This window comes from Macrotis lagotis, chromosome 3 (genome assembly GCF_037893015.1).
Source record: "Macrotis lagotis isolate mMagLag1 chromosome 3, bilby.v1.9.chrom.fasta, whole genome shotgun sequence".
Taxonomy (NCBI): domain Eukaryota; kingdom Metazoa; phylum Chordata; class Mammalia; order Peramelemorphia; family Peramelidae; genus Macrotis; species Macrotis lagotis.
In genome coordinates, this window is record NC_133660.1 from 22,578,455 (window position 1) to 22,600,426 (window position 21,972).

The 21,972-nt window shown below is 42.5% G+C and overlaps 1 protein-coding gene across 1 annotated transcript; it reads right to left on the reverse strand.

Moving 5' to 3' along the window:
• Positions 1-10,244: 10,244 nt before the first annotated feature.
• On the reverse strand, positions 10,245-17,151 carry FABP2 (fatty acid binding protein 2). Its single transcript, XM_074227363.1, has 4 exons — positions 17,085-17,151; positions 13,974-14,146; positions 11,661-11,768; positions 10,245-10,529 (listed from the first exon to the last, which is right to left on the reverse strand). The coding sequence occupies exons 1-4, from the start codon at positions 17,149-17,151 to the stop codon at positions 10,479-10,481; spliced, it is 399 nt and encodes a 132-aa protein (XP_074083464.1). The 3' UTR covers positions 10,245-10,478.
• Positions 17,152-21,972: the final 4,821 nt, after the last annotated feature.

Consider the following 21,972-nt stretch of genomic DNA (forward strand, 5'->3'; position numbering starts at 1 on the left):
TTAATATGTTTTGGGTGTGATCCCACCATAACTGAATGACACTTACCTTGATTGATTGATTGCTGTTCTTTGTAATTGAAGAAGGCCAAGACATCCAGTGAATTATGTTGATTATAGTGAGAAAAATATTGAGCAAAAACATCCTTCTCATTGCCTCTTCTAGAAACATCTTAACCCAGTGACCTGATCATGTAGGAAACAGAACTTCTAGTGTTGGTCTGAATACAAGAACTTGGCCCCTTAAATGTAACATCACAGTGTTATAGTACAGCCTGCACAGAATATCAGTATGGTATTTTTAGGGTGACAAACTTATGACAGTAGCATAAAGTTGATCTGTCTCATTTTGAAGAGGCATTTGGCTACCTTAAGAGAGTCACATGTGCAAAATAGTTTTCTCCTAGAGTTGAAGAAGGGCTGGAAGATAGCCTCTATTCTCTAGATTATTTTTTCTTCTTCATTTTTGAAGAGAAACAATGACATCAAGCAGAGACATCTTGACTTGTGTGTAAACTAGACTTTAATTGATACAAAATTTCACAAAGTCGTCAGCCTTAGTTTCTCTTACAGAATCATCAAAATCCAATGATAGAACAAAAGTTGAGATGACTGGCAATAGTCCAAGATGCAATAGATGACCTTGACATCTTTGATATCTGATCAAACTCCATAGTGCCTGTCTTCATGGCTGATGGAATAAATTGTTCTCATTTGCCCATTCCACTGGGGAAAGTCATCATGTTTGGGATACGTAACCCCTTAATCAGATTTGCAACCCATCAGTTACCCTCATCCTGGTATAAATCCATCTACTGAGACCATTTACCAGGGTGTGGACACTGAACATGCTATAGCTTCTTGGAGATGTAGGTGAAAGTTGAATAAAAACACCAAAGGAAGATGGACAGTCATGAAAAGTCAGGAAACAGGTTTAGCAATACTTCAAGCTAGAGGTGCTAGTCTGTCCGGGGTCTTCTTCCCCGGACTCCCGAGTGAGCTCCTCAGTGGGCACTGCTTCAGGCGTCCCTGGTATTTCCCTCCCCCGGGGATCAGCGAGGAGGGACTCAGGCAGACACGTCTTCAGGAGGCATATGTTTTATTAGGTGCAGAGGGATCCCCCGAATAGCTCAGGGTGATGGCTAATATAGGGAGTTAGTTCTGGGCTGCCACCCCGATCCGCCCCGAGGGCAGAACCTACCACCCGATTGGAGCAAGCAACACAGGCCAACCAGGCGAAGCCACTGCTCCCCTTAAGGAGCCGTGTCTTCTTTGGATTGGCCTGACCTCACTCTCGGGGAGGTCCTATCCACTCAGGCGGTCAGGGCCAACCCCCCAACAACTCCCCCTTTTTGTTTAACACAATTAGCGCCCCACCTGCTTATGGGGGGGGGGGCAGAGCACCCTGGCTCGGCTCGGTCCGTAATCACACAGGGGCTGCCCGAGCCCGGCGATGGCGTGGGCCTAGGAGGTCCGCTTTCAATGCCTCCAGAGAACGAGAAAAGATGAAGAACAATAGTTTCAGGATACATGGGAAAAAAAGACAAATCATAATAAACATTCCTACAGCCGGCAAGAAGGAAAACAACCATCTCAGGTGGAGGGCACCCGTAAACCATTTTAGAAAGGAGTCTTCTTGATCATCCCACTCAGCTCTGAAATGGGAGGAAATGTTGTTGATCTGGGCTATCAGCATATCTAATTGGCGGATGTCATTGGAGGTGTTGTATGCTAACATCGCCCCCTGTAACGCCTGTTTAACTCTACCCCAGTCCGATGGGAACTGTGACATATTTACAGGCAAATTAAGCACACAGAGAGGCTGATACTTATAATGGCATTGAAGTTTCATGTACCCTGCCATAAGGGCCAGTCTATCCCCTAACCAGAGGACTGTTGTTTCCAATGCTCCTATTTGCTTCTGTAGAAGGGAGTCAACATGTTGCTGGTAATGCCAGAGGGAGACCTGGTTTGTCATGAATGTTTGGATAGTAGAAGCTAACATAGTCACCTCACTCTCTAATTCCTGGATCTGCCATTCCTCATACATCTCAACAGCCAAGTTCACCAAACTCAAAACATCCCCGATCCCATCCCTCCTGGTACGTAACAACTTTCCCCCCGACACTGCACGGTACAATTTTTTCACCAAAGAATCAGCGGGGAACAACGCAAAATCTTCTGCTTTGACAGGTAGGAGTTGGTAGGGAGGGGATACAGCTAGGAACACAGCATACCCAGTATGATTATACCGTAAAACATTTGTAAAAATCGGGTCAGTACAAGTGATGTTAAAAAGGGGTAAACCAGCGGATTCCCCTTTTTGTTGAATAGTCAGGTCAGCAGGGGGACAAAGAAGGAAGAGAGTGTCCGGAGGGGTGTGCGCGGTGGCGCTCAGCCGGTAGCACAAGCGGTCCGTGCCGTCCTTGGTTTGATGGCAAGAGCTGTTAAGAGTCTTAAACACATTATACCATTGTTGGAATGAAAAGTCATGGCAGGCAGTGTCATTACGAGGGCATGGCCACAGGCGAAAAAAGGCGTTCACACCCCCTAAGGCCGCTCCTATTTTCCAGAGGTCGGGATGCATCTGTCCATACGGTAAGGCAACAGGAGTGGGAGAGGGTCTCATGGTGTACGTGGTGTGGTTCTGCTGTCCATCCCAAAACCATAACTCAGTGTTGTTAGGTAGCCCAAGCGGGCCTAGTCTTGGGATGCCCGTGGAGCAGGGTACCGTAGGTATGCTCCGATATCTTTTCCTTCGTCTCTTCACAGGCCCTGGTCCATTTGACGGGCACCCAGCGTGTTCCCTCACCTGTTTGGAGACATAAGAATCCCTTTCCCCACACCCTAACCTGTGCAGGGCTGTGCCAACGACCCTCCTCATCTCTCCACCAAACTGTGGTCGGACTTTGCGAGTGTGCTTTTTTATCATGTTTTTGTGTTTGTTGTTCATGTTTTTGTGTCTGTGTTGATGTTGACAGCATCTGTTTCATGGCAGGGGTGATGCCTTGTTCATTATCAATCAAATAATTCCTAGTGAATACTGCTGTTGCTACCTGGGCTGCAGTGAGCCTACCACGCACTCCCCCTTTTTGTTTAATGAGAGTGCACTTCAAGGATTGATTGGCACGCTCCACGATGGCTTGACCGGTGGGGTTGTAAGGGATACCGGTAACATGAGTGACACCGAATTGGTGGCAGAAGTGAGCAAAAGCAGAGGAGGTATAGGCCGGGCCGTTGTCGGTTTTTAACAACCGGGGTATCCCGTGGGTGGCAAAGCAGTGAAGACAATGAGCAATCACATGGCATACAGCCTCACCAGGCTGCAGAGTGGCCATAATAAAGTTAGAAAAAGTGTCCACAGTGACATGAATCAGGCTGGCCTGAAAGTGGGTGACATCCATCTGCCAAATGTCATTAGGGGCCAGGCCCCGGGGGTTGGTGGCACGTACAAGCGGGGCAGGGCGGAAAGGGACACAATGCCTGCATTGTGGGACAATGCGACGTGCCTCTTCCTTAGGAAGACCATAAAGCCGTGCAAGTGTTTTTGCCGGGAGATGAAATGTGTCATGAACAATAGAAGGGTCTGCATACATGACTATCTCACTTTTGATATCAGGGTCAAGGAGAGCCGAGTCAGCTATGGCATTCCCTGAGTAGATTGGGCCAGAAGTGGACACATGAGATCTGACATGTAAGACATAGAGGGGGTCAGAGCGGTGTAGGAGAGACCGTTGTGCTTGGTGTAAAAGATCTATGACTGCAGAGTTGGACAAAGAAAGATCTGCTAGAGCTAGCTGTTGCAATAAGACAAAGCAGTAATAGCTATCAGTGATTAAGTTAAAAGGCTCATAAGCACACAGTTCTAAGGCTATCACAATGGCCTGCAATTCATTCTTTTGAGCTGAGGTATATGGGGTTTGTAACACCTTCAATATCTTCCTGTCTGGAATATAAATAGATGCTCTATGGTGTTTGGTAGCATCGGTAAAAACATTGACTCCCTGTACTGGTTGAGGAACTACTGGGTTGGAGGGATACTTCAAAGGGAGTTGCAACCATCCTCGTAATGAGGGAGGTGGATGACCCTGAGAAGTGGGATAAGTAGACAATAACATGGCCCACTCCTCAGAGTTCTGTGCTAAATGAGTAAGTATTGCAGGGTCCTCCTGGAGCAGTAACATAGGAATGGTGCCAAAAATAGTGATTGCAGCTTCAGCTGCTTTCAAAAGGAGTTGTGCATCCACTTCAAACTTGGAGGGTATAGACCTCATGGATTTAGATGAATGTACCCATTGTAAAGGACCTGTAACTTGGAACACTACTCCGGCCTTACCCAATGAAGGATGACACACCAAGGTTACATAAACCGGAGCGGTTGGATCTAATCGGGCAACAGTTGATGTGGATGCCAAGTCCTGTATCTGGGTAACAGCTTCCATGGCTGCAGGGGTCCATGTACGGGGCGAGTTCAAATCAGATGAGCCTTTTAAGATATCATACAATGGATACATCATATCATTGGAAATAGGAACTACATTCCTTAGCCATTGGATTGAACCAATTAATTTCTGAAAGTCATTTAATGTAGAAACTTGAGCTGTATCAATCTTAGGATATTTCTTCACTAAATCCTTGTATACCTGATGTCCTAAATATGTGTAAGGAGGTTCTGTTTGTATCTTTTCAGGGGCAACCTGTAATCCATATGCTGCTAGGGCTGAGGTAATCTTTTGTAAAATAAGCGAGACAACAGTCCGGTGGGATGCAGAAATTAATATGTCATCCATATAATGAATAATAATGGCTCCCGAGTGTTCTCGCCTAATGGGCATCAGAATCTGTGCAACATAGACCTGACATAGAGTGGGACTGTTTGCCATGCCTTGGGGAAGGACTTTAAACTGAAAACGCTGAGCAGGTTCTTGATAATTTACAGCAGGTACACTAAAGGCGAAGCGTTGCCTATCAACAGGGTTAAGGGGTATACTATAAAAACAATCCTTTATATCTATAACAGTTATGGGCCAAGCCTTTGGAATGGCAACTGGAGAAGGTAACCCAGGCTGGGTGGTACCCATAGGTTGTAAGGTGGCATTAACCTTTCTTAGATCTACTAACATTCTCCATTTCCCACTTTTCTTTTTGATTACAAAAACTGGGGAATTCCATGGGCTGGTGGATGGCTCTACTTGTCCAGCCGATAAAAGTCCTTGTACTATGTTAGCAAGGGCCTGTAATTTCTCTTTGGTGAGGGGCCACTGATCTACCCAAACCGGTTTGTCGGATCTCCACGTCAGTGGTATGGGTTGCGGCCCTCCAGTGACCCCTAGTGGTTTAAAGCTGTGTCTGTAGTTAGAGACAAGCCCAAGGTTTGCAAAACATCCCTCCCCCATAGGGACATAGGAATAGTAAGCACCAAAGGGCGGAAAATCCCTGCCATATCATCACTTTTCCATTTTAGAAATCTTAGGGACCTTTTCGCCAAAGTACCTCCTGAAACTCCCGTGATGTCTTGGGGAGTCTTTGAAAGTTCCCAACAGGGCTGCCAATCTTTTGTGGATATGACCGAGACATCAGCACCTGTATCAATTAAACCTACAATCTCTCTTCCCTCCACTATAAGTGGTAAAGTGGGACGGTGGGCTGATATAGCCTGTGTCCAGGCCACAAATGTGTCCTCATTGGTACACTCTCTCCAATCCTTATCTATCCAGGGGAGGGAAATGGGGATTTGTAACAGTTATAGAAGTCTGGCCTGGGCTTAGGAGCTGTGTGTGGACAATGACCTGGGGAGCGAGAGCAGTTCCAATCACTAAACGGTGGAAGTCCCTAGGGGAGGCTTTAACAGTAGTCGTAGTCCATGGGCTCAATTCTGTGCTCTCTGAGAGGGGAATAGTAACCGAGGGATTTAATAGATCAGCCCTGGGGTCGGGCCCTCGGCTTCTCGACCCCTCTTCCCGTTTCCCTGCGGCCCATCATTGCTATACTTCTGGTTCTTATTTTTCTGTCTACAATGCTTTGCTATATGACCAGGTTTACCACAGACAAAGCACTTCATTGCACTCTTCTGGGAGTTACGGCACTTAGCTTGAAAGTGACCGGCCTTCCCGCAACGGAAACAATTTCCTTTACCCTTTGATCTAGGCACTAAGTTTGTGGTTTGTAAAGCATTAGCGAGGAGATTAATAGAGGTTTGGAGAGGGTGGGGGGGGGTTCCTCGTCTAGGGCCTTATCAATTATCTCCTCTAAGGAGGGGTCAGCAGGCAGAGTAGCTAGCAAGCCCTTTGAATGAGTTAGTCCTCCCTTTATTAACTGAATGATTAATGGTTGTGCTGCATTCCCTGTCCCAAATTTCCCTTCCACGGTGGTCTGCACTCTGCTGGTAAAATCTACAGCAGACTCCCTAGTTCTTTGTTTCAGCTGTTGCAGGGGAGTCGCAGCTGCTCGAGCCAATTTGTTCAAGGCGTTTAGTCCTGCTATCTGCACTGCCCTGACAATGGATTCAGAAAGTTGTAATTGAGCGTCCACAGTGTTAAATTGGCCACCTCCAGTGAGTTGGTTAGTGATTAAGTCAGAGTTATTTGGGTCTATGATCTCAGCCTGTAGCCTGGCCTCTCTCCGCCAGTAGGCAGCCCAGGCGGTGTAATGTGATGACTCCAATACTGCCTGTAAAGTTTCGTCCCAATCTGTGGGGAGCCAGGCGGCGGTCTGAATGTTAGAACTTATGAGCCGTTTTACATAGGCAGATCCTGGCCCATAATTATGGACTGCCTCTCTGAGATCTTTGATAAATTTGTACGGTATTGGGCGGCGAACTCTAACCTGTTGGCCGTTTTCTTTTTGCACAAACACTGGGTAAGCAGCTGCTGAGGAAGTAAGATAGTCTAGGTCTTCTTCCTCTACTTCCTCCCCATCCTCCAAAGCCTTATGAATGGCCTGCTGTAAACGAGTCCGGCGGGGTGCCTGGCTGGGGACGGTCGCCCCAGACCCTTCCTTTCCTGTTATCAGCGCGTGGCTCCAGCCATCTGCACCCTGTCCGCAGATCCCTTGCCATTCTGTATGTTTGCCCTTTTGTTCTAAAATCTTACTATCACTTTTTACCGGGGCAGGCGATCGACTCGCGGCAGCCAGTTCTTCCCAAGGGTATTTGGGGGCTGGTTCCCTCAGGTCGTCAAGCCCCTCATCTGGGGGCGGGGGCCATTCAGTTTCCCCTAGTAACGAGGGCCCTGTTTGTGTTTCTCCGGGCACGGCTCCCAGTGGGGGCTGCGGGTCAAGAGCCGCAGCCACCACGGAGTAAATCACAAAGTCCGTGTCCGATAGAAAGCCAGGTTTTTCTGTGTTATGAGAGTCCATTTGAGTTCCTACCACTCTCCATTTCTGAGGGTCAATGCCGGTGTGGGAGACCCAAGGAGAGACAACCAATATTTTTTCCACCCAATCCTTACATTCTTTTATACGGACTCTTATGCCATGAGTCTTTACTAGTGCATGTACTTGACATGCTAATACTCCTGAATCCTCTGGCTGTAAATGCTTAGACATTCCTTTGCCCATGTTTACTCCCTCTAGGTGTCCCGTGGACCTAGGGTGTCTGCCTCTTCTGTTTTTACTTAAACAGGCTTACCTCACTCGGCGGGGTCTTCGGGTGTCCCTGTTCGGGGGCCAGTTCTGTCCGGGGTCTTCTTCCCCGGACTCCCGAGTGAGCTCCTTAGTGGGCACTGCTTCAGGCGTCCCTGGTATTTCCCTCCCCCAGGGATCAGCGAGGAGGGACTCAGGCAGACACGTCTTCAGGAGGCATATGTTTTATTAGGTGCAGAGGGATCCCCCGAATAGCTCAGGGTGATGGCTAATATAGGGAGTTAGTTCTGGGCTGCCACCCCGATCCGCCCCGAGGGCAGAACCTACCACCCGATTGGAGCAAGCGACACAGGCCAACCAGGTGAAGCCACTGCTCCCCTTAAGGAGCCGTGTCTTCTTTGGATTGGCCTGACCTCACTCTCGGGGAGGTCCTATCCACTCAGGCGGTCAGGGCCGACCCCCCAACACTAGTCCTCTTGAATATTTTTTTACATTCCTTTATCACAGATAAGAAGAAATTCTTTGAAAGACAGAAAGATGTACTTATAAGGAAATGCCAAGAAGAAAGCAGATTTGAAGGGCAAAGGGAGTTCTCACCTATATCAAAGGAATAGAGGGCAGAGAATCATGCCTCAGAGAAAGAAGAGAATTCAATGAACATCTAGAGTTCTTGATCATTTAAGAGGGAGGAACAAGTTGACCCTTGATTTCCTACACTGGGATACTTTTAATGGATTGTGCCATCTGCACTTGGTTCCTGTGACAATTGTGTTAAAGATGCCTGGCTGCTGGGAGTCAGGAGGATGGATTCTGTTTGAACTATCAAAACTACAGTTGTGACCTTGTTCACTCAGTTTTGGAGTCCTCTTTTGGAACTCTTTTTTAGTCTTCCTGAGTGCTCTGCTTCCATGTTCATGAACTTCATAATTCCTTTATCTGGTAGTTATAATAATTTATAATTCCATTCATCCTATGTCTTTTGGCACCCTCCCCCTCTGTCCACCCCCACCCCCAAAACCCAGTCCCACTCAGGTTTGTTATGTTTACCATGATCTCCAACCTCTCCATCTCTCAGTTTTTCCCCCAGATCACCCTTCCTGATCAGGCTATATCCTCCTCCTTTTTCTTGAATCTCAAGCATCCTGGTCCTAATGCTGCTCTTCTTTGTCATATTCCAATCCTGGATTACTCCAGCCATTCATCTCCTCCATTCCTGTTCCCATGCTTTTGAGTTCTAACTGGTTTCACTACAAATATTTGTTTTCTCATCTCACCTTATCTGTTACTAGAGCAAAGTAATTCTACTCTTCCCTAATGGATTTGCTATTCTACTCTCTACAGTGAATACTTTCCCCCTTCTTCAAACCTTTTACAGCATCCTCTCCATCCCTCACCCCCATAGCTGAGGAGCTCACCTCATTGAGAGTTCCATCTTCTCTTCCACTCAACCCACATCACTTAAAAATCTCCTCCATCTCTTCCTCCACCCATGCCTTGCACCCTTCTTGACAAGGTAAAGCCCTCTACATATACTTTTTTATTTTTTAAGTTTTTGTTTTTGCAAGACAATGGAGTTAAGTGACTTGACCAAGGTCACACAGCTAGGTAATTATTAAGTTTCTGAGGTCAAATTTGAACTCAGGTCCTCCTGATTACAGCACTAGTGCTCTATCTACTGAGCCACCTAGCTGCCCCCTATACATATACTTTTGATTTTAGCATTTCCATCTTCTCAGAGAGCTCCATACTCTCTTTAATCTTCGATCTCGTTTCACTCCTAAGGTTTATACAATGGTGTATTTATTCTTTCTTATGCATGATACTCTCCCATTCTCATGCCATTGTTCTGTTGTCAGTGCCTAAAACAATCCCCCCACCTCTGCCTCTTAATTTTCCTTTAAGCATCATCTCAACTCACAATTGAGCAGGAGGTCTTTTCCAGGCCCCCTTCCCCCCAGCTGATAGTACTTCTCCTTTGAAGCTAGAATGTCTAACCTGTTAATCTTTTGTATGTCATTTTCATGCATTTACCATTAGAATATGAGATTCTGAGGTTACATACTGTTCCTCATATTCCCAGTACTTAGGACAGTGCCCGGGTAGTTAATATACGTTTATTGATTGACCAACTGGATTTCACATATAGGAGGAGAAAACTTCCTTTTGCTACCCCTTGCATCCCATTGAACTGCACTCCCCACAAGTGTAGCTTTTGGTGATGTGTGCTTGTCTAATAAGTCTGAGAGGAGTCCTTAGCACCCTGACAGCCTTCTTTTGCTTGGCTAGTTCCCTCCCAGAATGCCAGTCATGGATAATTAATCCTAAGAAATTGATGTTTCCAGCTTTGGAAGTTTCATTGAGTTCATGGAAGAGATGCTGTCTGAGTTAGCCTGTAGATGATGGAGTTGGAATTCTACAGGCAAAGAAGGGGTGAGAGAAAATATTGTAATTATAAGTAATGGAATAAACAAAGTTGTGGGGATGGGAGAGGGTAAATGAGCAGTTTGGGGGGAAGAAGGTATGTGGGTATCTAATAGGGGGAAGAGCAATGCCCCTATTTCATTTGTTCACCTATTGAACATTCACCCCATGTATTTTTCTATGAGACCCAAGTCAGGAAGGAATGAATTTAGCCAAATTTATTGTCCTTAAGAAATTTGTACATATTCACTTGGTAAACTGTGACAATGTCACAGGTCTGGGAGAATGTAAGCAAAACCTAGTCAGTTCTCTTGGATTTTTGCTTCTTTTACTCTGGTGAGACTGGACATCACAACAGAGTCAGCCAATGAATGCTGGAGAAGAAATCCAACTGTCAGGACACAATTGATGGGCAAAAAAACCAAAACCGAAAACCAGTTGCTTTAGAAGTTCTTTGGGTCCCGCTTCCCAGGGGACTTTCAAGCTCTTTTGAAGATTCTCTTGGCTTCCACTCCTTCATATGTGTAGGTCTGAAAATGAACAATGGAAATGACTCTTGTAAAACTTTGCATTTTAAAAAGTGAGGGGAAAATCAATATTGATCATAATTTTAAAAAATCAGTTAATAGTCAATCCTCTTTTTCCATTTGGTGTGGTGGCTCACATAGAAAAGAACTTTTTAAAGAATATTTTAAAAGAAAATTCATTTCTTAAAGGACTTATGGTTTCTAGTCTTTCATTTTATTTAGATATTAATTAATTTGCCATGTATGCAAAAGACACCTCCACTCCAAAATATCTTAATTAGGAAAGGAAAAAGAAACAAACCTTTATTAAACTCTTACTAAGGGATGGAAATCATGTTTTATAAATATTGTCTTAGATTGGTGTTATGATCCCCATTTCATGTTTGATCAAACTGAATTAGGCAGAAGTTAAATGACTTGGCCAATGTCACACAGTTAATAAGTGTTTTGAGATCAGACACAAGCAATGAAAAGTTTCCACAGGAATTCTGCATTAATTCAAGCTTACAATATATCAAGTCATAATTTCTCTTCAATTCTAGATGACTTCATGTGTCCTGAGTTTGCTTGGAGTGCTTTTGATGAGCACAAATACCATTAATTAAGGATCCTGAAGAGTCATCATGGCTGAAAAACTAATCCAAAATGAGCCTCCCTAAGTCATGCTGGTTGATAAGTAAATGATTGGCAGATAGACACTGCCAGGCCCCATATGCAAAGGTTTTCCACCATTGGTAGAGTCATCACTTCCAGAACCCTCAAGAGGACAGGATTATTATACTCTAATGAGCTATCAGAGAAGACTTTCATTACTATGTATTCTTAAAGAATAATTCAATTCAGCAGGCATGAACATTAAGATTTTCCAGTTGTTAAGACTTCTTTATTCTCTCTAGGATATCATACGATTTTCTAAATGTTTTTTTCAAGGCAACGGTTTTATTTTTATTTATTTATTTATTTGTTAGGTTTTTGCAAGGCAATGGGGTTAAGTGGCTTGCCCAAGGCCACACAGCTAGGCAATTATTAAGTGTCTGAGGCCGGATTTGAACTCAGGTACTCCTGACTCCAGGGCCGGTGCTCTATCCACTGCGCCACCTAGCCACCCCATCATATGATTTTTAAGTAACTTACCTGGATTAGTTCATCTCCTACAATTTCTCGGACAGCGTTCAGTGCATTGCCATTATCCTTTCGTTTGAACTTGCCAACAAGCTTGTCACCTTCCATGTTCCAGTTCCCCTGAACATAACACAAAATGCATTTGGGGCATTTTAGAAAACTGCATCCCATGCTTATTCCAGAAATTAAGACAATTGCTTGTCTCCCTGCCCATGGAATATCATTATGAGCACAATCAATGAATCAACAAGGGTTTTTCAACTGCCTAATAGGCACTAAGCCCTGGGAATACAAATAAAAAGAATGAACCAATCTTTATTTCCAAAGAGCCTCCATGGTAATAATCTATGCATAAGCATGGACATATATATGATTGTGCACATGTGTATACATACACACATATTTAGGCATCTATATGTATTTATAAACACACACACACACACACATATATATATATATAATATCAGCACAAATATAAAGTTAATAAATATAAAAAATATGAAGCCAAGAGATAAAGGTGGTTGGGAGAGGGTGCTATTTGTTGGAGGATCAGGAAAGACTTCATGAGGAAGATGGTGCTTGAGCTATGCCTTTAATGGCAATAACTATCATTTATATAGGGTTCAAGATTTACAAAGCACTTAAAATATTATCTAGTTTGATCCTCATTATGACCCTAAGAAGGAGGTACCATTATTATAATTTCTATTTTGTAGGAGAGAAAACTGATAGAGATTAAGTGAATGACCCAGGGTCACATAACTAGTTAAGTGTCTAAAGCCAAATTTGAACTTGGATCTTCTTGAATCCAGGTCTAGTGTTTTATTTACAATACCACTCAACTAAAGGAAGAGAGAGTTCTATGAGACAAAGGTAAGGAATCATCTCTTAACTTCACATTTAGTTGTATTTATTAATTTTACATTTGCAATGATAGGCATAAACATATTATATATATCAGCATGCATGTATAGGTATGCACACATGTGTTTATTTGTACACACACATGTATATTTTGATTGACACTTCCCTATTCCCATGGAATAAGGATTGGTTCATTCCCTGTTTGGGGAAAGAGCAGACCAGAGGTGTACACCTATGGGAAAATAGAATGTACAGGGTGAGGAGAAGAGAGACCAGTTTGGCTGGATCACAGAGTATGGGAAAGAGAAAAATGTATAATGAAGATGAAAAGAGTATATAAGGCTTTAGAAACTAGACAGAGGAGTTTCTATTTTAATCCAGGGAGAGCCATGGAGCATCATTCCTGATGCTAGTTTTTCATTGTTAATGTTCATATCTATGCTACAATAATTATTTTTCCTTCCCTAAGAAAAATGATGGAATAGCAATTAGAATTTCCTGGAGAATAAAAGCAGTTCTTGTTGTATACTTCCATGAAATGGACAGTGGGGTATCCAGAAAAGAACACTGAACTGCAAATAAGGGGACCTGAGTCTGAATCCCACCTCAGCCACTCTGTGTCCATAGACATGATCTTTTCCTACTCAGCCTGGATGACTCTGCCACACAAAGAGAAACCTAGGGTTCAATTGAAGACTGGAAGACTCCTGAGAGGATGCAAGTTGATGCTTTCTCCAAGTATCTCAATGCTTTCTTTAATGGGAAACTCTAAGGGGTACAGTTTGATGATGTTTCCAAGAGAAGGGAAAACTCAAAATGGAAACTAACCATTCTTAGGATTAAAAAAAAATACAATCAGCTGTAAAGAATAAAGTCCCAGAGTTTCAACTGTTTGCTAATTACAAAGAAACATTTGATTTGGCTCTCCTCCAAGTGAGGATTCCTTCTGCCTCAAAGAGAGAGCCCATGGTATTACTTGATGGATTCAATAACAGAAAGGGGAACAAGGAACAAAGATTCCTTGAAACAGAGAGTGAATCCCATCAAATGTTCCTGCTTGTCCTCTCAGTAGAATGGATGCTGTTTGAGGGTAGGATCTTGCCCAAACTCACTCAATGCATTGCATTGATAGAGAGAAAAATATTAATTCAGTGGGTTTCAAAAGTAATAAAATTCCAAGAGTTCACCATGGCCATGAATCCCAGAATCGAAAGAGATTAGGGATAGCATGGATACTTTTTTTCCTTAAGATACAAGGAGTCAAAATTATTTCTTGTTCATTGAAAAAGGTGAAATTTTAAAAAGAATTAGTGAGAGTAATAAATGAAAGAGAGGGACAGATAGGGTGGGGTTAGTTGTGAAGAGTTTTAAAGGGAAGGGAGAAGAGTTTGTGGAAGTTAGTTTCATATGGTATTGAAAGAACGGGGGTGGGGGGAGGAGGCTGAGGAACAAACCGCTTACAGTGAGTTCTGTTCCATCAGCCAGGCTGTACGAAAACTCGACACCGAACTGAAACTCAATATCCATAGTTCGGAATGTGCTGGATTCATTGATAGTCATCGAATTGCCTGTTTGTTTAATTGTTAACTTCAGGTTGTCATGGGCTGCCAGCTTCCTTTTGACCATGTTGATGCCTATGAAATCAAAGACAAGAGAGTTTCCAAATTAAAATTCCTTGGATTTGAATTCTGTTTGACTTCCCTTGTGAGATGAGTAGGGTACCTCACTGTGTGTGTGGGGGGGGGGAGAGAGAAAGAGAGAGAGACAGAGACAGAGACAGAGAGAGACAGAGACAGAGAGAGAGAGTGAAGGAGATGGAGAGGGAGGAAGTGTGACTGTGGAAAGGATACTTGGTCACTCAAGTTGCTTTTTCTAACCTTAGTCATTGAATGGGTATTGCCCCAGTCAAACTGAGACCTGAGGAAGACTTTAACTTAAGAAGGCCAAGATCTCCCACTGTTTCCCAGGCCATCACCAGTCATCCTGATCTATTTCTTGCCACTGGAATCAGATGGCTCCAGAGGAGAGAGACTAGTAACTTTACAGAGCCCGGCTTCACTTAAATCCAGTTCACATGCATGCCATGATATCACCTTCCTGATGTCAAGGTGCTCCTCCAGAACAAGGGACAAACAAACAAAAACAAACTGTCCTCTACTCTGTTCTATAAGTGGGATCATCATTTAAAGTTAGAAAGTACCTTAGAAGTCATCAAAAACACTCATCTTAATTTACCATCAAAGAAACTGAGGTGCACAAAAGTCAAGTGATTTGTCCAAATTCACAGTTAGGAAGTTCTCAAGGCAGGCTTTGAATCTGGATCTTCTGGCTTCAAATTCAGTGCCCAGTTAATTATCAGTTGACATTGTGAAATTAATTCACAGTTGCTGAAATTATAAAGTGCCCACTACTTTTAGGAGCTCTCTAGATGGTAATGGCAGAAGTGGAAAATTTGACTAAGATGTGGGTTTCTGTTCTCCTGGTTCCTGGCTAAGTGGTACTGGCTCTAGATTCAGGAACACTCATCTTCATGAATTCAGATCTCCAACACCTACTAGCTGTGTGATCCTGGATGAATTTCAAAACCTGTCTGCCTCAGTTTCCTCATTTATGAAACAAAGATAATAATAGTAATCCACTCTCAGGGTTATTGGGAGACTCCTATGACATCTGTATAGCATTCAGCACAGAATCTGGCTCAGAAACATTTAATTGATTATTTCTTTCCTTCCTTTTCCCCTCCTGGAGTTTCCCCATCCACCCAACTGTAGCTCTCCATGGTACCTCCTTGGGGAACTACAGAAAAGATGGAAGGGGCAAGACTGAGGGCAGGCAGGAGATCCAGAGACATTCCCCAAAGGACATTCCCACTAGGCCCCAAATACACAGAATTCAGATAGCAAGGAAAGAGGAAGACATTTCTTAAGTGCCTACTGGGCACTTAAATTGAGTCCTTTACAAATATATCCTTTGATCCTCACCACTCTGGGAGGTAGACACTGTTGCTATCTTCATTTTCCAAATGAGGAAACTGAGTTAGGTAGAGAGGTGAAGTGACTTGCCCAGGGTTATCTAGTTCATAAATGTTTGAGGTCAGACCTGAACTCATATCTTCTTTGCTCCAGACCCAGTATAATAAGCACTGAGTCATCTGCTATCCCAGGATGTGTTCAAAGGACACAGAGAATAAATAAGTCAGGTTTGCCTGCCATATAGAATAAGTGGGAATATGATTCATGAGGCAAGGCTGGTAATTAGCACTTAAAACCATTAATGGGTGGAGGAACCAGGTGATCCTTTGGATAGAGCAGCAGCCCTGGAATCAGGAGGACCTGAGTTCAAATTTAACCTCAGACACTTAATTGCCTAGCTGTATAACCTTGGGAAGTCATTTAACCCCATTGCTCTGCAAAAAGCAAAATAAATAAATAAATATTAATGAAACAGTCATAGAAGATTTGATTTCAGGCTTCCAACTAGTAGATAAGACATTTCATTCTTCCTAATGGAAGATGGATTGAGTTATTCCTGTCCCTGAAATGAGAGATATAACCAGGACAGAACTCCTGGGCTTTGACCTAGGGTGCTGCCATCTGGGGAAGATATCACATGGATCATTGGTATCTGACCCTGGACAACCAAACCCAGGTTGCATAACTGTGATGGCCCTCCCTGAAGGATCACCTTTGGTCTTAAACAATGGAGGGGCAAGCACCAGTTTCTCTGGATGTTACCATTCTTATTTTTTCCACCTGATGCATCCTAGTCCTCTGAGTTGTTCTCCTCCATTCAAATCAATTTTTTTTGCCTTAGGTGAAAATAGTTCCTAGTAATAGTTCTGCCCTGATGAGCCTCACCACTCCCTAATTTTAGTTTTCTTAACAATTGATAGTCATCAAAATCACAAATTTGTAGAGAGAACTCCATTAAGTGAGAAACTAGATGAGAGTTTTTCCTCTTCTTATCTCAGTTTCCTCTTCTTTAAACCATATAGATGGGCTGAAATGATCCCTGAGATCCCTTTCCTTTTCAAATCAGTCATCATTTCCTTCCTTCCTTCCTTCCTTCCTTCCTTCCTTCCTTCCTTCCTTCCTTCCTTCCTTCCTTCCTTCCTTCCTTCCTTCCTTCTTTCCTTCCTTCCTTCCTTCCTCTCTTCCTTCCTTCCTTCCCATCTTCCTACCTCCCCGATTTCTTTTTGACAATATTCTCTTCTTCAAACTTGTATCAGAATCTACTAACAGTTATTTCTAAAGAGTTGGTAACTTTTCTAACTTTTCTTTCACTGGCACTTTCTTGGAGTCTGGAAGGGTTGGGGCTAGTGGGGGGTCTGAATATAAATAACTGGCCAGCAAAATCTACTCTTCTGTGAAGAAATCAGCAGGGAATTAGAAAGACCAAAATTTGACAGCACCCTTAGGTGACTTGGAAGCAAACAATGGAAAGTACATGAAAACCTAGAAGAATGATTAGCATAAGGAGGCTAGACATCCCAGAGATCACCAGAAAGGTTCTCCTCTGTTATCTGACCTTCTGGATCCAGAAGGGATTTGTTCCTAAAGAATAAATTCTTACCCATTTTTTCCATGAACTTGTCATAGTTCTCATTGCGGTCCACCTTCCAAGTCCCATCAAATGCCATGGTTCTATGTGTTCTTTCCCTCCTTGTCCAGAGATACAAGACTGGGTTTGGGGGAGCATTTATACTTCTGCTTATCTGGAAATCAATTTGTACAATGATGTGGCTGTCTAAAGTTCAAAATTTCACTGTACCATGTCAAGGCTAAGCTTTGGGGTGGTGCCTTCTTCTAACACCCCTCCCAAAATGGTCTCCTAAAACTTCACTCATTTGTAATACAAGAGAATATGTATATCTCTGATAAAAAAATCAGAGTCTGAAGGTTCATTTATTTCAGGAATTGTCACCTGTTTGTAGAACATTCTATAAGTGTAGGGGTGTGAGAACGTCTGTGTGTGTATGTGTGTGTGTGTGTGTGAGTGAGAGAGAGAGAGAGAGAGAGAGAGAGAGAGAGAGAGAGAGAGAGAGAGAGAGAGCTGGTTTCTAGAACCTCTTCTTTTTCCATAGCATAACTTAAGAGTTTTTTTGGAGAAACTCTAGGGTTCTGCGTCATTGGACTTGGAGACAAGAAAACTTAGATTGCAGTCTTACCTCAGATACTCACACAAGTGATTTAACCTTTCTGGGTCTCAGTTTCCTCCTCTATAAAACAAGTGGACTGGTTTTTCTATGCTCCATTTAGGCAAGTGTCTGAGGGAAGAAGAACATTGACATTTTTAGGCACCATCTGTATACCGAATGTTGGTAATGGTAATCTATTGGAGATGCAGGCTGTCTTGGAGGAACAATCCTTTATCATACTTGTGGAAAGCTATGATCAACCAAAGTTAGAACCAAAGGCATAACTTGAAGGTATTTCTTCGTCTGGTACTAAATCACACATAGTATCATGGAGGGAGGCTCTTTCCTTCAACTGGGCATGGAGCCCCCAAAAGTCATTGCTCCATATCATACTCAATGGTGCCCAAGGCCTCACTGTCATGTTTCCAGGAGATGAGTATCTTGGGGAGGCATCAAGTAAAGGAAAGAACGCCTTCTTGAAGTCAGAGAACTTGGTCTCAGATTCGACCTGTCATTTATAGCCTTTGCATTTATGGTAATGTGTTCCCAGTGGTGCTGTGTGGCACAAGATCAGAGCACACAGTGGTGTTTTCAAACAAAATTCTGATGAAGGAAAAAACCTCTCTAAGACTCAGTTTTCTTCTCTCTAAAACAAAGTGTTGGAGGAGATGAGTCTTATAATTCAAAATCTATGATCCTATGACCACAGGCCAGTCACTTAGCTATTCAAAGTCTAAATTTCTTCATATGTAAAATAATGGCATTTAGCAAGATGACTCTTGAGGTGCCTTCCAGTCCTAAAAGGGAAGATCCTCTTCCTGTCACAACATGGTGCTTGTATAAGATGGATTGTTTTCTACTTCCAGGTATGGTCAAACAAGGCTAAAATTTTTGTTTGGGAATTGACATATTTTAACCTTTTAATAAGGTGATCTTGGAGAGGAGCCTGTCACTACTGTTTCTACTCCCTCTGCCCCTATTCATGGTAATTAAATTGTAAAACATTACTTTACTATCAGGGGATTATATAATCAGCCCTTAGGGGAAAGGAAAAAATTCTTGTGTTTACTAAATGTAAAGTCATTTGCTGTTATGTTTTTCTACTGGGTGGTGGTCAGGGCTTTATTGTACCAACATTCCACTTGGGCAAAGGTTTAAAAGGTAGTATAATGCTATGACATCCCTTCATTCTGTCCATGGCCTCTAGGAAAAGTCAAAAAAAGTCATGTTATCTTTGGGACAGTGGAGCATGGGTTTTGGTTGTGGAAATTCATAGCAATTCATGATTTGGGGAAGTTTCATTAACTTGAAGTATTTGGGTGGAAAGTCTTTATTCTGCAGGGAATTCTTAAGGTTCTGAGTCCCCCTCTATCAAATTTGCTTCTATACCTTCATAGATTCATGATTTTATCAATATTGATATTCCTTTCTGGTGCCTTTTGCACTTCATCTTGTGAGCCTGTCCATATCTTTTCATAAACATTCCACAAGAGCCTTGTACTCTAGTGGAAATAGCATTGATCTTGGAATCAGGAGCAATCCAGGAGCAAATATGGCCTCTACTCCCTTAGTAAGCATGGAAAATATATTTAATCTCTCTGAAATATTGCCTAATTGAAAAGAGAGGCCATAGGGTTATAGAATTAGAATTTCAAGAGCCCCAAAGGCCAGTGAGTCCAATTACTTGAGTCTACCAGTAAAGATCATAGAATTTAAGTGACTTACCCAGAGTCTGAGAGTAAGGAACTATCTAAAGTGAAATTTGCACTCATGCCTTGCAGTCTTCAAGCTCAGGGATCTATTCTTTTTTATCATTCTGTTTTCTTGTTTCCTCTAAACCTCAATTAAGAAATGGGATTTGTGGGCAGTAACATCATTGTAAAGCCTTGGTTCATTCTGAATTTTGATTTGCTGACAAAAATTGCTAAAGGAAAATGGACATGGAATGAATAGATTGGTTTTGATTTTTTGACTCTGAGAGACTATGCAGTAAAATAGTGAGTCAGTGGACTCAAAGTCAGAAAGACCATGACTCAAATCCAACCTCAGATACTTGAAAACTATATGACCTGGGCAAATCACTTCTATGAGCCTCAGTTTTTCATTGGTAAAATGAGAGAGTCAGATTTGATGACCTCTAAGGTCCTTTCCAGTTCTAAATCTATGAACCCTATTTTATAGATTTGAAAACTGAGTCTGAATGACTTAGGTCATATAACTAGTAACTTTCATAAATGGGATACAAACTCAGGTCCCCCATCTTCAGATTTGGTTTTCTATCCATTAATCCAAATGGCTGATAGTGAATAAGACATACTTCACAGGCTTTCTGTATGGTTCACATGAGACAATGCAATACAAAATGCTAACTATGACTAAAGAATGGGCCTATTCAACATGACATAAGATGTCCTCCAGGTCTTTTAATGTTTTGTAGAGATTAAAACAACTCTTAGACCTTGTAGGAGTCAGTGAAGGGAAAGAGATAATAATTATAAGGTGTTTGGTATACTGCCTGGTCCAGAATAGGAACTATCACCCAGATCCTGAGTGACCCAAACTTGTCACTTCCCAAAAGATCTGTAGTTTTAGGCTTCAATCCTTGGAGTGGCCTACTGGCTTCATTGGATGTGGGTCTCAGCTTGGTCTTCTAGGGAACCTTGAGGTTGACTTGTCCTTGTCCCAATTACCTTGTTCTTTTTCCTACTGGTAGGTCTCAAATGGCCTGAAATGGTTTTGGCTTCAGGGTCATTCTCCTTACACTGATATTTCTGGGAAGAAGTTCAGGGGCATTTTGCCCTTAGTTCTGTTTCATATCACATTCTTTTTTATTGCTAATAGGTGTTTTGCAGATAATAATAGCTAGCATCTATATAGTTCCTTCTCTGTTCCAGATACAGCTACTACCAGATCCCTGGGCATCTCCATCATGGACATCCTGCCTCACTGATACTGAGACATTAACGGCAACTCTTTCAGTCTGGCCATCCAAATGATTTTCAATTCATCAGACTGTATCATAATCAAATTTGCATCTCTGTCTTTGCTACAAGAGTCACTTGAAAGAATCTTATAAAAATTTTACTAAAATATAAGTAAGCTATTTTTCTAATACCCTTCTCATTTACTAGTTTAGGAATTCTGTCAAAATGACTGCTAGCTGGTGCAGTGCTGGGTTGAGGAAGATTCATCTGAGTTCAGATCTGGCCTCAGATTCTAATTGTATGACTCTAGGCAAGTCACTTTATCCTGTTTGTCTCAGCTTCCTCATCTATAAAATGAACTAGGAAAGGACATGGCAAAAACAACTATTATCTTTGCCAAGAAAACCCCAAATGGGTTCATGAATAGTTGAACATGACTGAAAGGTACTGAATAAAAGCATGTGGCAAGGACTCTGCTAACACTTGGGGATACAAAAGAGGTAAAAGACAATCATTGATCTCAGAGAGCTTAAGATGAACTCATGATCTGGTACTTTTATTCAATTTTAGAAGCAATAATTTTATCCAACTAAGTGGAAATTATTCAAATACTAAACATAAAGGAATTGCCATACAGCAACTTTTCTTGGGGCCATTTTTATCTGAGCTCCATCAAATGTAAACTGAGAAGAAAAACTAATAACTCCTATTTCTTTAGTATTTAAGGATTGCAAATATCACATCCATTTGGCTCATTTTATTTTCACCCAGAATTCCCTTTAGGAAATTTCCAAAGATAGCTTGTCTACAGTTTGTGTCCAGGTCTGTGTAGAAACAGATAAGAGGCAACCCAGTTCCCAGACAAACAATCACACATGGTTACAAGGACAATCATCCCATTGCTTGTTACTTTTCTTTGCCATTGGGGTTCTCTGCTGTCTTCCCACATAAGAAACCAACCTGCCAATTTGATATCAAGCAGCCCACCCAATCCACCATGTGCTCAACTATTTTGTAACTGTCAGAGACTTGCAGACTCAGCTCAGGAGCAGATAACTTGAAGACGCTGCAGCAATGTTCAAAGCTAGCCCAGAGACAGAAAGGTGCAGTATTGCTTGCTGAAGAGATAATTCCCTCTTATAAAAGGTGACCTTTGAAAGGTAGGCCAAGTTCCTGAATTGAACGTGTCTGACAACATTTGCTCCCAAGTAGTCTCTCTATCCTATACAGCATAGGGCTGGCATCCCTCTATAGGAAAAACGTCCTAGGAGATTTAGCTCAAATGAAATAAAGAGTTTCTCCAGGAACCTAGACTGGAAGTAGATTAATATTTACATAAGGGGTTGAACAGGATGATGACCCTTTTGTGGGACTGTGAATCCCATTGATAGGGAAGAAA

What these genes read in the sequence shown, in the direction of transcription:
- FABP2 (XM_074227363.1), bottom strand. Translation starts at nt 17,151, where the DNA reads ATGGCATTTGATGGGACTTGGAAGGTGGACCGCAATGAGAACTATGAC. An exon ending in CAAGTTCATGGAAAAAATGG is followed by an intron (nt 14,147 to 17,084) that starts GTAAGAATTTAT and finishes TTGATTTCATAG; the next exon opens with GCATCAACATGGTCAAAAGG. An exon ending in CTGATGGAACAGAACTCACT is followed by an intron (nt 11,769 to 13,973) that starts GTAAGCGGTTTG and finishes TGTTATGTTCAG; the next exon opens with GGGAACTGGAACATGGAAGG.